Below are 14,810 nucleotides of genomic sequence, written 5' to 3'. Positions count from 1 at the left end.
AGGCTACTATACAAATATAAACATGGCTAAAAACAGTCAAACATAAGACTGAAGTGGTCTTTTCGGAAAACAAAGTTAACATTTACAAGTGCAATAAAGACTATATAGAAAGAGGAGTGCGTCATCCCATAAATGGTGTAAGAATTTGGGAACAATGGAAAACAGCATAAAGGTTAATAATTTTTAATTTGCACAAGAAGCAGACGTTGAGTGGAATTTAAAATTGTGGAAACTGCAACGTTACAAATGACAAGTTTGTCTCTTTTGCATTGAACCCTTCTACGCATAGCCGTCAAATAGTAGAAGCAAACATAAATTATAAATTAAAGCTTCAATAAATTTAATGGCGCATCTTTAGGAGGATCAAGTTAATAAACTGATCCATTACGACAAAAGTTGGGTAATACTTTAAATTTGGTTTAACTTTCACATAAAATGATGTTACTATACCCGAAAGTAACAAAAAGAAGTAGTAAATCATTATGTATTGAAACGTAGTACAAGATGCTGTTCACAGATGGTAGCCTTCTATTTTAGCCCGCCTTTATTTATGCGATCGATAGAAAGTAGAAAGCGTCGAATGAGGTGTTTGAGAATAAAGAGCTTTTATCGGCACCGAAAAGCGGAAGCGAAGAAAATCTGCATTGTAAAGAAAGAAATAATCACTTCACCTTTTGATAACTTCGTAATCGAAAAGCTTTCGGCGTGTAAAGCATTCGATTGTGGCAAAGCCGCATCTGAATATAAAAGGAAAGCGATAAGTTATTCGCATGTTTCTGAAACCACTAATCTTATCCTCTTAAAGTATGTCCCTCAAGGCGCCGAAAAATTCTTTACCTTTGTTCGAACGAGTCCGTTCGTCCGCTTTTATAACCGCTATCGTTAAGGCTACTATCCTGGCGAAGCGACGGTAACGAATCCCATGGGGACCTTTTGTGACCACCTTGTGGAAGACCTTGTGTTGAACTATACGTCGAACTTCCAGAACGCCATCCGTCCGAATGACGGAACCACTGCGCCCTGCTAGATTCGCCGATACAGGAAGCGCATCTCGAATTATAGCTGAAATCGCAAAAATCAGACACAACCAAATTCCGTCGACGTCTTACCCAGTATTGTGATCACTCAGATATCCCCGTTCCCTTTCTCTTTCCTTTTCCCGCTCTCTCAACAACTCGTTTCTATCGCTATAGTAGCCGTCGCGATCCCGATCTCTTTCTCTACCACCTGAAGAACGATCAACACTCAATCTATGAGATAAGGGTAATGTTGAAGACTTGTTTATGGAAGAACTAGAGGGGGCTGGTCCTAAACGACCGAGTGCAAGAGGTTAACATTTAAAAGTGCAGGTTGGGGGGTTTACTCACTTTTCCTCGACGGATACGGACTTCGTTGATTTGAACCTGGTAAGCTTTCGGCGAATTCTGTAACGCAATTTTATTGGTTTACTCATTTAGGTAACAAAGATCGAAGACCGCACCTAAATTCTCCATGCTTTGTGTCAGAAGCGCTTCGAATGTGTGCAAACTATAACTTTCGGCATCCATTCCCTTGGCCAGGGTGTTTCTTAGGTGCATTTCGTATTCGAGTAGCAGTCGACTAGTAGGCGAGCCGGGAGTGGAGGACTCATTCACATTCTGGAAATGGTAGTTACGTACCGTCAACCGTAGGAAGCGGATTGTATTACCGGATGGTGATGCGGGTGCCTGGGTTGTCTACCGTGGTAGTGCGACGCTTGTTCTGGATCAGAATTTCCATTACTCGAGCTAGGCGTTGTCGCGTAACACTGATTATCAAAAAGAACGTTATCGGAAGGCGGGGAAAGGTCACCGGCAGCGTTACGTTCCAATTCTAAATATAAACCGCGCCCAGGATATCCTCTTCCTATTTCATGCGAAGATCTGCAAGATCTTTGTGATTGGAGGATGTCTGCAGTGTTACGTACCTGGATCCGGAGAAGCGTGAGTTTTGCGCCATAGCCGATCTGGGTAATAACCGTGCCGTTTCGGGCTCTGAATACCTACTGTTGTTATTCGGATGCCGATGATGGTGTGCGTTGTAATAGTTATACCGCTTCCTCCCAAGTTCGGGTGAGGTAACAGGACTCTCTGCGCTAGGCATTGGCTTCAACATCCTTTTCAACGTATTGCTATCTAAACTCATATTATTTTGCGTGTTCATGTCCTCCGTACTTTTTGATTTGCTTCTTCTACTGCTAATGTTATTATTTAAAATGTTGTGGTGGTGTGCCGATCGTAATTCAGCTTCTCGTACCATATCCATGTCGGGATAATCTACGGAACGGGTATTTGTAAGCACGTGGTGGAGGTTATCGCGGAAAGGTGGGCGAGTTGACGTGGATGAGGTTTTTATATTGGGTTGAAGGGTACCACCTGCCTGTATACCTTCCGACTTTGACGTTTCGGATGATTGAGTTTGTGATGGTGATTCTGTTTGAGCGGCCTAAAAAAAGGTATTGGTTGTTTCGGATACCGCTGTTGGCTAATTACCTGTGATCCAACGTTGTTTTGTGTTCCAATTGAAGCAGTGACAGTCTTTGGTCCAGTAGAAGTGTTTGAAGTCATGGTACTCGTTTCTTGAGATTGTTGTTGAACGCCTCGATCTCTTGTTTGCTTTGTTTGGCTTCCTTCTCTTTGCGTACCTTTGGTTCCTGTAACTAATCGGAAGTGTAATTAATCCATGCAGTCCACGTCCTTACCTTGAGTAGTTCCAGTCTGTGTAGTAGCACCAACGTTATCATATAAACTTGTGGAAGATGTTGCAGCTGTAACTTTATCAGCCCTCGCATCTGTATCTGTCGTTCTCGTTTGCGCTCTCGGAAGTGTCGAAGAGCCTGAAATACATCGTCATACGTTAAAATTTGTTAGATATCTAGTTAGGAGTGGTGAAACGCTCCTCTTTCATTAGGCAAGGTCCTAATGATAATTCATACGGCCATTAATCATAACACACCCATACGCATTTGTACCGTCGTGAACACCTAATGTGCCTCTTTTCTAATTGGATGTAGTGGTGCAGGGGAACTACATCGGTAGCATTTTGGGGTTCTAATAGAGCGAGGAGGATATAAAAGCATACCTCGATACCGCGGATCTTGAGCACGTAATCTAGCATATTGTTCAGGTGTCATACACGTACATTGTGGTTCTCTAGCTCTACTCGGCGAGGCAGGTGTGCTGAGCGGTTTTCGTTTTGTTTTAAACTTCTGCTTATTCGGTGGCTCCAATTTCAGCGAATATGAAGACGACGCCTTCCTTGAGAACTTGAAAGACGGCGACTGCAATTGATCACACTGTTAATAATAAATACCTTTAGAATTGACTAACTGTGCGGTTAGAGGGTTCGGATCAAATTGCGTGAAATTAAACTTATCATAAATTAAATGGATCGACTACTAACAATTTAGATATCCATGCGAAATGTAATTATTGGGAAAAGGTTACCTTCGTGCATCAACTTGGACGTTATTTTATATGCTTACCTTGCATCCCACAAATAGCAACTTACTTGAGATCAAATCAAACACAGATTACGTATACCATTAGATTACAAGGGGAGTGCAACGCTTACAAATGTGACTCATACATCAATATCCATCCAATTAGTAACAAATTCGAGTATTAAAAGGGGGTTGCAAAATGGACATGCAGCGTTAGGTAAATTGTGTTACTTACACAGCATTCCCTAAACTGTTTAGCGTCTATAGGCGATGTAAAATTTAGACCCCAGGTGTCGTTCGTCATTGGATCTTTCCAATAAACGAAACATTCCGACGCTTGTCCTATTCGAGTACCTGCGGAAAAGGAAATTAACATTTTCATTTGTCTCAACATCTAAATTAAAAACGAACAGGGCGATTTCCCTCTTTCAGGTGTATCGCCGAACACTTTTAAAATAATTTAAATTGCTTTTTGCGGGTGTCCCTTGTCTCAGTTAAACTTATCTGGAAGATAACTTACTCGTATATAGATGCAACCACCCATGTTATCAAAATTGAAGGAAATATTTTACCAAAAAATCAAAATAGTGTTATTTTATGAACAACGTTACTGATATGCTTATGTGGCGTAGTACGAAAGAAAGCAAAAAGGAATTTAAAAAAACAAAATGATGTAACTAAAAAGAAACAACTTCAAAGGCATTTTGTTTGATATAAAAATGATAATATCAACGTTATTATAATTTTCCGAAATTAAATACAACTTGAGGTAATTTTTTCATAGGCATCCAATTATGCGTTCACAAGAATAAGAAAAGTGCGATTGAAACTCACCAGGTTGAACTAATCGAACATCTAAGATTTTATCCACTTGAGAATTATAGGCCGTAATGTGGAAAACGCATTCGGGCGAATCTTGAATGCACGTTATGTTAACTGGTACAAGATCCTCGCTGACTTGTTGCCATTTTACCGTGCCTGCTCCACTTGCGGAAACGTGAAATACTTCAGCCCATAATCTGAAAACATTTTCCATTTAGACGATATGCCGTAAATTATTCTCAATTACTTTCAACGCACTCTACTTCCTAAGAAAGGGGCGTTTTAGGTGCACTATGCGAGAAAACGCTTTCTAAATAATTGTTTTCGTTTTGTACGTTTACTGCTTTATTATTTAATGCTCTCTACGGCGGATGTAATAATAATTATAAGTTATTCACCGCTTTTCCGCAACAGTTTTTACTTTTCAAATAAAATACATGAAAACCTAGGTACAATTCTTGCGGTTTGTCAAGTCTCAATGAAAAATTGACAGATATTCCTGTACAACATGTATGAATAACACATTTTTGAGTTTTTCCGTTGCAAATTGGCTAATGTATATGCATGTATCCACTTAACTTCGCTATGATGTATGTTTTAGTTACACATATAAGTTTTCCAGATCTAAAATACATCACGTAAGATCACAGATCACAAAATTCTGAAAGCTGTACATGAATTTCGTTTTCCATCCTGGTATTTAAAAAATTCACTTCTTGGTCGACCTCCAAAGGAAGCAACGTCAGTTATTCGTTGTGCATTTCGCCAAAGGTGAACGACTTGAAAAGCCTCACCCAACCTGACAACACGGCACAAAATTTTGTCGGTAAACTCCATCGGGTAGTGTCCATTCCTACACTTTTCATCTAAAAATCCTCTTTTTCGAGTTCGACATAGGTCATAGGTCCTAACATTACATTCTGTGTAATAAAGCACGATTGTAACACAGACAATTCAACAGCTAACGTTTCCAAAGAAGGTTTCCATAGCTTTTGTTATTACTTGTTAAGCTTCTTTGGCCACTCAGTTTATGGGGCACGGCCCATAAGATGGGTCTCATTCCTTGCAATTTTACATGTACACTTTACGAAAGAGTTAACCGCAATAGTCGACTTGAAGGTTGAGTATTTTACCACTATAAAGGCACGACTTGCAAACATAAATCAATAAGAAATGTGATCAATAAAGTAGCATCCCAATTTCCCTTTAAGTAATGCGAAAGAGATAAAATAACAGCGCTCGTACCTTAGGAGATGTCCGTCGCGTCTACGTGAGGTTTGCCAAGGCGAATCTTCATATCGATAGGCTTTCCTAATAAGTGGGGCACACGAACAGCTCAGTTTGTTTCCCATAGCCGCGGGGCACTGGCACTGCCCCCGCTGTCACCACATGTCTCCGTGTCCGATTTCAGGACCTCTAGATCCCCACTGGCCTCGTACACCACGGTTCAACGACTGAGACCGTTGGTGTACTGATTTGTGCTTGTGCTGAAAATCGCAAAGGAACGTATTAATTGCGAATTTTAAAAACAATATCGCAAATTAAGCTCGAATCTCAATGAAAGAGTAAAAATGCAATTGTTGAAAGAAACAGAATGATACTAGAAACAACATCGTCTTCCTAGTAGCTTTCTTTACTATGTCACCGTGTTCACCAGAACCCCTCGACAAAAAACAGTTTAAAGGGGTTCATTCTTTGAACGCACTACTCCAATAAAATAAAAATAACTTGGAAATGTAGTACTAAGGTAACAGCAATAATTCTTCCCGCCCAATTTTAGCTCAAATAGTGTCCGAAAAGCAAAAAAAATGTTGTTTTTACTAATATACTGTTCTGAAAAAAGGACAAGAGAAATTGTTTATCTCTCACATAATTCAAATTGTTCTCTAACTTCGGTTGTAGGAATAGGAACCTATTCCAGCAATATCGTTATCGTTTACATTCCGAGATATATCCACATAATAATGGCACCACCATCTATATTGTTGTGTAAACAACATTATACGTTATTTCGTTCTAAACAATAAAAATAAGAACGGGACATCCTGTATATGAGACTATTTCAATTTCTTAAGCAAATTTGAAGGATTAATTACGAAATAAGCAGAGAGGTGGTTAGTTTTACTTGAATTTGTATCTCAGTGTTGGTTTGTTCTTTTTAGAGATTTTGTAAAAGCGTACTTCTTGTTTAAATTTTATCGTTTTTGTAAGTTATTCAATTTAGAAAGGACGCATCTAGTCGTTTCGATGGAGAAATAAGGTGTTTCGAAGAATTGCGCGTTTCATATTAGAGAAGTGGGGCGCATACCGTCGTTGATGGGCGAGTTATATCAAATTTGTTAATGAATGAGTTTATTTGTTGGTGGAAGTGGTGTTTCCTTAAATTCTGGAGACAACGAGTAAACGCAGCTGCTAGTTTTCGCGACGGTAAAAAGGCGCGTACTTCTGTTTACGCTAAATTAATTTACTTTGATGAAGACGCAGTTCGTCATTGTTTTACAATAAATCTGCGCAAAAGCAAGTTAACCCAAATTGCGTGTTGTGCGATTGCGGAAAAAGTTTTTCGAGTTGAAAAAAGAAGCAATGTAGTACAGCGAGTCCTTTTGTAAAGGGTTTCTTCTTATTAAAACTTAAAAATTTCTACCGTCCGAACAACCACCGAACATTTACTTATCTTATTTATCAAAACAGTTTTGACATCTAATCCCTTGTTATAAAGCTGTCATCAAACTTAGCAATGACACGTGATCGCCTTTGTTTTACTTAATATGTTCAATCAACTAAGATCCCATGCCCAATTTGAGTTCAATCAAACTGAAGGATTAAATTTTGAATTTCAGGTTTTCTGAAGAAATAGAGGGCCAAGCTTCAGCAAAGCATGGAGAATAAATAGTACAATTACATACCAAGTGTGTAGTGTGCAGATTGTTGCCCGAAACGTAGTTTGACGGCAACAAGCACCAAATGTATTAGAACGCACTTTAGTCCTGTGATATATACGGTATTTTTTATACTTCTGTAATCAGTTTTAGCAATTTCAATCTCAAAGTCAAAATTTGAAAGAAAAAAATTCAATATGATCGTTGAAAATTATGCAGAACAAGCTATGAGCAAAGTACCGCCTCTCAAAGTTAAAGGGATATATATGGAAAACGGTAAAATAAATATGAAATATGGTGTAAGAACAAAAATGTATAGGGTGCAGTGTATGTTAAATGGAACAAAGTTGACCCCTTTTGTGACTAAAAAAAGCATTTAAAATTTTTGAAAAATCTGAAAAATGGCAAATTTCGTTTTCTTTTCTCCTACCTTGAACGGTCGGAAGTGGATGGTTTCGTTAGCACCTTGTATGGGCTCTTTTTTTCGGAGAATTTGAATCTAAATTTCCATAAAACCTAGATGTAGAAGCTACAGGCTACTACTTACAAATTTCTTATAGACGCCATATTGAATTTTTAGAGAGTGATAGGACAAAAAAGAAATTCAGCAAGATCTACTTACCCATTTGTGGAGAAACGAATGCAAAACTTTTGATATTGAAAGGCTTCTTGAAAATTTATGTAAACGTATAAAGTGTGACACTTTATTGCTAGCTTTATTGGTTTTATTTTTTTGTTCCTGTGATTCTGTAAAAATGCAATATCGCGCCCATACGAAATAAGAAAACAGTAGCCTGTAGCTTACGCCTGTAGCCAGGATAAAATGGCGAGGTGGCAAACAATGTTTTAGGTGGGGCTTAATAAAAAAACAATGATAACGCAGGCTTTTTCAAAATAACCGTAATTTTCAATTTTTCAAGTTAGCACCCTCTGAAAATCAAATGTTGTGTTCATTCTTTCAGATGCTAGAAATGACAATAATTTGGACAGCTTTAATGTGTTATTGCTTTGAGGTTTATTTATCCTCACCAAGACAAAAAAAATAAACCATACTATTGCATAGCTGGGGCCAGACCAGACCCATGATGTAGGCTCAGCCCCACCTGACTACTCCCTGGCTACGGGCCTGCTGTAGCTTTTACATCTGTGTGGTATGGAATTTCCGATAATAGATTCAGATTCTCCCATTTTCAGATTCTCGGTGCCACCAGTTATTTTCAAAGATTTTTCGAAAATTTGTGTGTTTTTAGTCACAAAAAGGGGCATTTAACCTACACTGTATCTCTCACCGTTGTGGAGATCCCAATTGTGAGCCACGGATTTGAACCACCCTGTACATATAAAGGTATGCATTAATCATTAAAGTGTTTGACATTTCAATGTGTCCTGCGGGAGAAAAAGTGCCAGCTTACTCCCTTCAATGAATGAAAAAAAAGCATTTTTACTACTGAACTAGCCGTGGGAAAAACAAATTGTCATATTAAAATGTTTTCCCAGTGCCGTCGAGGTGCAATTTTATATTTTCTACTTGGTGTTTTGTCATTCAATTAAGGAACTAAAGTGTAGCTTTTTCTCGCGGAGAGAGATAAACGGGACGAGGGGTAAAAAGTGACAATCCAGACTGAAATGTCTGACTTTTATATGTACACTTTATATGTAAACAGCTATTTTGATCACTGCGTCGTATTTGTCAAAAATATGCAGTGAAAGTTACTAGTCAAAAATCTACAGCGTTTTTTTTATATATGTGCCGCATGAGACCTTTCTGTATTTTGAAAAATCGATATTGAAGTAGGTATATGTACTGCAGAATTCAATATTATTTTTATCCCTCGAGGATCATAAATGAGTTATATCCCTCGATACAAAAAGATGATGATCATTTTACTTCAAGTTTTACAGAACGTGCATAGCAACTTTCTTATTGTAAATAGAACCCCCTATATTTTATTGCATTTTGGAAATATATATGAAAATCTACGTCGTTGGATACCACACTTCCCTATACCCAGCATCTAAGGTTTTTAAGTTATTCAAAATTTTTTTAAATTTTTGACGATTGATTGTTTTTCTTTTGACTATAACTTCGTTGACTTAAATTTTAAAGTCTTTCAAAATCAACAATGCTGACTTAATGCCACATTGAAAATGATATAAATTTAGATCGTCCGTTTACAGGGAGTTTTAAAACTATAATTTTAATATATTCAGTTGATTTTTTTCAAATAAATCATGCTTAATTTTTTGCACTTTCAAATGTTGACAAAAATTCTACATCACTCAATTATTACGATCCCTTACCACCTATCTGTTACGCTTTCCGTTTTATTTTAGGTTTTCTAAAATTATGACCGTCATTTTCTTAAAATGTCTTGAAATAAATACTTTAGCAGACCCATTTTTTTTCGTTATAATTGATATCATTCGTTGTTGATGGCAGTTAAGTTAAATACAGATTGCAAAATTAAAACAAAAACACCAATAAACAACAATAATATATTAAAACCTCGAACGCGTTTCGACAGCAAGGCTATCATCATCAACGGACAACGGAACAATGCGACCCTATTTATACTAATTCGAAGTGAAAGGGAAAGTTTACGAGCTCTGATTGCCCTAAATGACCTCGTTCATCATTATTCATTAGGAAGCGCTTCCTGTGACGTGTCGGTTACGTTTGGTCCATAGTATACCTACTTTGGGTAGGACTACACTAAAACGGCAGCTTACAGCTTCCAAAGCAACTGCCATATTATGCCAGTTAGTGCCATCGTTTAACCGGAATGAGGCAGAGATTTCTGCTACACCAATATTTTAGATTGTGGAATAACATTTGGAACCTTTATGTTAGGGGTGATTATAGGAGTACTCTCCTCAAAAATGTCAAGGGCATTATAGCAATATCATAATGGAATTATTATTGGGGTGGTACTAGCTACATACATTAGCATAAGCTACCAATAGCAACACGTTGGCGGCGAATGAATTTTGAAACGTCAATCGAACGCTTTTCCAAGGCAAGATTAAAATAGTCAAAAGTTGTCACGTTTCCTTAAATTTAAAGTATGGCGGTCACTGTTAAATTTATTTTGATATGTTGGTTACGGCTTTCCGAAAATAAAAATCATACCCTTAGTCCAGGTTGTAAAATTCACTTCTAGTTTAATTTTGCTGGTCAATTTAAAAGGCAAGATTACCCATTTTGTGAAATGACAATTTAGCCAAGCTATAAACTACCATTGTAAAACTGAGTTATCTCATATTAGGGCAGTATCGATCGGTATTCTACATTCTACCATAAGAGCTGCAATGAAACACAACACTTAAAACAAAATAGTAGCTTTTTCGGTATACGTTTATTATTTCGGCGTTTTTTTTTCGCAGTGTGGTAGTTTACACCCCGAGCCTCATTCATGACACCGCTCCATTCAAACGGGAAGTAGTAGTCAGTGACTGATCGTTAAAGTAAAAAAAATGTACTTAATATAAATTTCCAAGTGCAAGTGAAAATAAATGGGCACAGGGAATTGAAAGAACGACAGCGTAAAGGGGAATCAGAAATTGATATCCATTAAGTTGCAGTTTGCACGCACGTGCTATTATTTTTAGTATTCGATTCAAAACGTCTCCCCCATCGTTATCCTCGACAAAAGGAATAGGACAAAAAGTAAAATCTGCAAGAATTTAAATGTTGTAAACTTGTGTGAATGGCATTTGGGCAACTTAAAGTCTACATTTGGCCAAGTTTTAGAAAGACAGACACCGCATCCGTCTGGATGTGTTGGTTTTGGGAGGGGCAGCACATCGATCCAAGTATCCGGGCGGATGACGTCACATAGACTTCTAAACACTACGCTTCATCTACTACAGCCCCTGCTGAAACGTTTCCAGAGCTATCGAACGATTACGCTCGATAATTTCAACCGAACGTCACATTGTCCGTCCGAAAACCAAAATTGCGCGCTTGTAAAGTGGCCCAATCGAAATTGACGAGGACGTGCTTATGCGAACTTTTCTGAACCAAAAACGTGTGACCGTAAAGACGTTATTGCCACGTGTAGCGCGTAAAATGAAAAGGGATAAAAATCGATGCGCCGCTGCAGCCGCGGTCCACACTCCTTTATTTCCCTTTGACTGTTCCATTACGAGTAAATTTCCGAACACATTTCTTAATTTGATCTCAAGGAAATTCGATGTAAAAATATATTCCTTGTGGAGCGGATGAGTAACCATTTTCCTCTCATCGGGCGATCTTGGGGTTCGCGTGACGCTAAATTTACCTTTTTCATCGTTCCGACCACATTCTCCTCTAAAATATTTACATACACATTTCCATTGCCATTTTCGTTTCGGTATTCGCATTGGGAGTTGCGGTATTAAAAAAATGATTACATTCCGTGGCCAATTTTATCTTGTTTTTCAGCTGTAATCCACGTCCGTTTCAGCCTTGTTGCAATGGGGTCCATTGACACAGTTATGTAGGGCTGGTTTTGTAAACGTTACTGCGCGGAAATATAATTTCTATAGCTTAATAGGGCTCGTGCACCAAAAATGGTCTTTAGATGTTCACTGTAATAGTATTTTCGAGAGTATTTTAGTATTATTTAGATTGATTATTTTCATTACAGCTAGCGCGATCCAATTTTCTGAAAAAATCGTGCACTTAACAAATTTCCATAAAAGAAGCGAGACGCGGGGCGTATTAAAGTACGATTGAACAATTCAATGCAATTTACACTAAATGCAATGTAGCTAAAATGGCTTAAAGGTGGAGTGTTTGGTAAACACCAATTTAAAGCTTTAGTCTGTATCAAATTGGCACATATCATTACGCGACCTCGCACTGTGTAGCTTTAGAAAGCTTTTCAATCCTATTCGCCGGTCTGTGTGGTAACAGACCGTTCATAAATTGTTTATTAAAATGGCAGGAACATATTGGTTTTGTAAAACAATGAAAACGCTGTGGGTTACTGATAATTTCAACCCTTTTTCCATAATATTCTAAGACATTTCTAGATGCACTATTTATAATTACTACAGAAGCATCCCCTGTAGACTCAACTATTATCTTTTAGCCCTATAAGTAAAACCGTACGTGGAAGTGTACAATAAACCAGGCACGCGTACAAAATTATGTTACATAGGTAATATCATGCCTCTCCTCGAAAATGTCGCCTTATTTTGTTAAAAACTAATTTTTGTGCTGAAAGAATAAACAAAAGCATATGTTACCTTCGTATAAACTATACAGAATCTTTAAGCGAAGACGGAACAAATCATTTTGGGTGGAGAAAAGTATTGTTGGAGGATCATTTAGACAGACCACAATTTTCCTCAGCATATCAGTATCAGGTATTACAAGCCTTCAAACACGGTGAAAATAGCACAAAGATACTCAAATTGCCATAAGTGCACAACAAAAGATCCTTGATGTGCTAACACGAATATATAGCTAAGTCTGAGTGATAATGACTGCACTAATAAAGAAATCAATTATAAAATTTTGCCCAAGAATTGAATCCTGAATCGCATATCCAAATCAACTCCTATAACTATAAGGTGTGCGCTGTGTGTAAAATTTGTGCTTTGTCATGTGAAATTCGGTCTGCCCTGGACGTTTCTTGCCTTCTATATTGGTCTCCAGGATGAGTGGCAGTAGTTGGTATTTTTAGTGGTTCCTAGCGGTATGGGTGGAAATGAAAAGCAGCATAACCCTGTACAATTTGAAAAAAATTAAGTATTATATTTCAAGGGGTAAATTTTCCTGAATTAAATTAACATGATGACCCACTAAGTGAATAATACAGAGTGGCCCAACGAGAAGTATACAGAGGGCTTTTAGGATATTAAATTTAGAAATTTCGAAAAACCCTCGAACACGTCAATTTTTTATTCGAGGGGGACAACTTTTGGAATACAAATCACGCACCCAAGTCTTCACCCCTCTACGTAGGGAGCTTAACCCCTAAAATTTTAAATGGAATCCTATGGCAAATGGTACATTATTTGAAAGCCAATTTAATCGTGTCAAAGTCAAAATTTTGCTAATTTAAATATTTAAATTTAAGTTCCCAGAAGTTTTGTCTTAGGGTACAGAATTCTTCTTTTCCGTAGGAAAGCGTTGGGGTGTGTGTGCGTGTCATTTAAATTTCATGAGGATTAATTTTAGCGGTAGGTGGTAGTAGTTAGGGGAGGAGTTTAATTTTAATGAAGAAGAACGTCGTCTAGAAAAGGTCGGTGGCGGAATCGCAGATCATTTATATGGAATTAGAGAATATGAATAAGGAATCTAATAAGAAAATTGAGAAATTGAATGAAAAAATGATGAGAATGGATAAGGAACTGAAGGAGGATTTGAATGAGACGAGAACGGAGCTAAATCAGGAGATGGAGAATCAAAGAAGACATACGAATCTTATCCAGATGACGTCAAACAGTCGAAGAAATGCAAGATCAGAAACAGCATGAAGAAGTAGAGATCACAAGGAGCAAAAAAACCTAAGGCATCAAAAAGAACTAGCTCGAGCTGTGGAACAGGAGCAAGCGGCTGAAATCTGTAAGTCCAAGAGAAAGAAGAAAAGGTTCGAGATCAGAAAGAGAGAGTACAGGGAGGGGTGGAAACACCTGATTTATTTCAAGAATTTTAAGAGGGCTGCAGAATTATTCTGTTTCTAAAAAGGAAATGTTGGCAATCATTAATTGTGTTACAATGTTAAAATTTTATTTGTTAGAAAAAAAGTTTTCAATTGAAACGGATCATCGGGCTTCAACGTGACAAGTATTCGTTTGAAATCCCAATAAAAGAGAGAAAAAAATTAATTGCGAGTGTCATTAAAAAAAGGGTTATGGAGGACGAATATGGCAGAAGATTATGAGATTTTGGTGAACCGAATGAAAGAAACAACAGGATTGTTTTCGTTGGAAAGAATAAGAGAGAGCCAAGAGCAAGAAGAGTTACGGATATTAAGGCAGAAGTTAGAGGAAAAGAAACGTTTTCGAGGGTGTAAAAAGGAAGCTGGTTCAATAATAAAGGGAATTGAGGGAGAAGATTTGTACGTGTCGGATAAGATTGTATGATGAAATAGGACACTACTTTCATTTAAAATACAGGCACATTAGAATTAGAAAATTTTTATTGTAAAACGGATTTAGGAGCGATAAAAGCCTTGGTGAACAAATGCCATTTGTGTAATTTGGACAAATATAATTTTAGAAATCAGAATCAGATTAGAACTAGGGCCGTTACAGAGAGTATCCATAAGTTATTTGAGTAACCTAGAGGAATAAGCGTATTTCAGTCTCTGAGAAACCTCCGGGTTATATTATGTTTCGGATTTTCCCAGAAAGACCTTGTGTAAAGTTAGATAGGGAAAATGAGAAGTTACGACAGGAATGGAAAAAAGTTAGGAAAAAGGTTGGGATTCATGGTAGAGATGATGGGGTTTTTCTTCGGAGTGACGGTTGATGGTACAATGTGAAGTCTCGTTTTAACTAGGAAGTAAATTAACCAAAAATCCATATTTCCAACGGTTTTGTTTTGTGTAAAGGGGGGTTGATGTAATTCTTGATTCTGTACGTCAATTTTAGGAAGGGGCGGGGGATGTTGTGTAAACAAGTCAAGCGCCTGTAATAATGATGCAACATCCTGT

The 14,810-nt window shown here is 37.7% G+C and overlaps 1 protein-coding gene across 1 annotated transcript in view; it reads right to left on the bottom strand.

The window, feature by feature from the left end:
- Positions 1-14,810, bottom strand: part of LOC116163904 — a 67,251-nt gene that overhangs the window by 38,406 nt on the left and 14,035 nt on the right. Inside the window, exons 2-14 of the mRNA XM_031478035.1 lie at positions 5,528-5,769; positions 4,295-4,479; positions 3,696-3,814; positions 3,100-3,313; positions 2,720-2,854; positions 2,511-2,677; positions 2,406-2,463; positions 1,946-2,294; positions 1,688-1,901; positions 1,481-1,637; positions 1,368-1,424; positions 1,110-1,308; positions 838-1,062 (exon numbers count right to left, since the gene is read on the bottom strand). Coding sequence (XP_031333895.1) covers positions 838-1,062; positions 1,110-1,308; positions 1,368-1,424; positions 1,481-1,637; positions 1,688-1,901; positions 1,946-2,294; positions 2,406-2,463; positions 2,511-2,677; positions 2,720-2,854; positions 3,100-3,313; positions 3,696-3,814; positions 4,295-4,479; positions 5,528-5,634 — 2,186 coding nt within the window. The 5' untranslated portion in view covers positions 5,635-5,769. The remainder of the gene's footprint in view (positions 1-837; positions 1,063-1,109; positions 1,309-1,367; positions 1,425-1,480; positions 1,638-1,687; positions 1,902-1,945; positions 2,295-2,405; positions 2,464-2,510; positions 2,678-2,719; positions 2,855-3,099; positions 3,314-3,695; positions 3,815-4,294; positions 4,480-5,527; positions 5,770-14,810) is intronic.

This window comes from Photinus pyralis, unplaced genomic scaffold, assembly GCF_008802855.1.
Source record: "Photinus pyralis isolate 1611_PpyrPB1 unplaced genomic scaffold, Ppyr1.3 Ppyr1.4_LG2, whole genome shotgun sequence".
NCBI lineage: Eukaryota > Metazoa > Arthropoda > Insecta > Coleoptera > Lampyridae > Photinus > Photinus pyralis.
The sequence above is the reverse complement of the archived record's forward strand: the minus strand, read 5'-3'. Positions and strand labels throughout refer to the sequence as shown.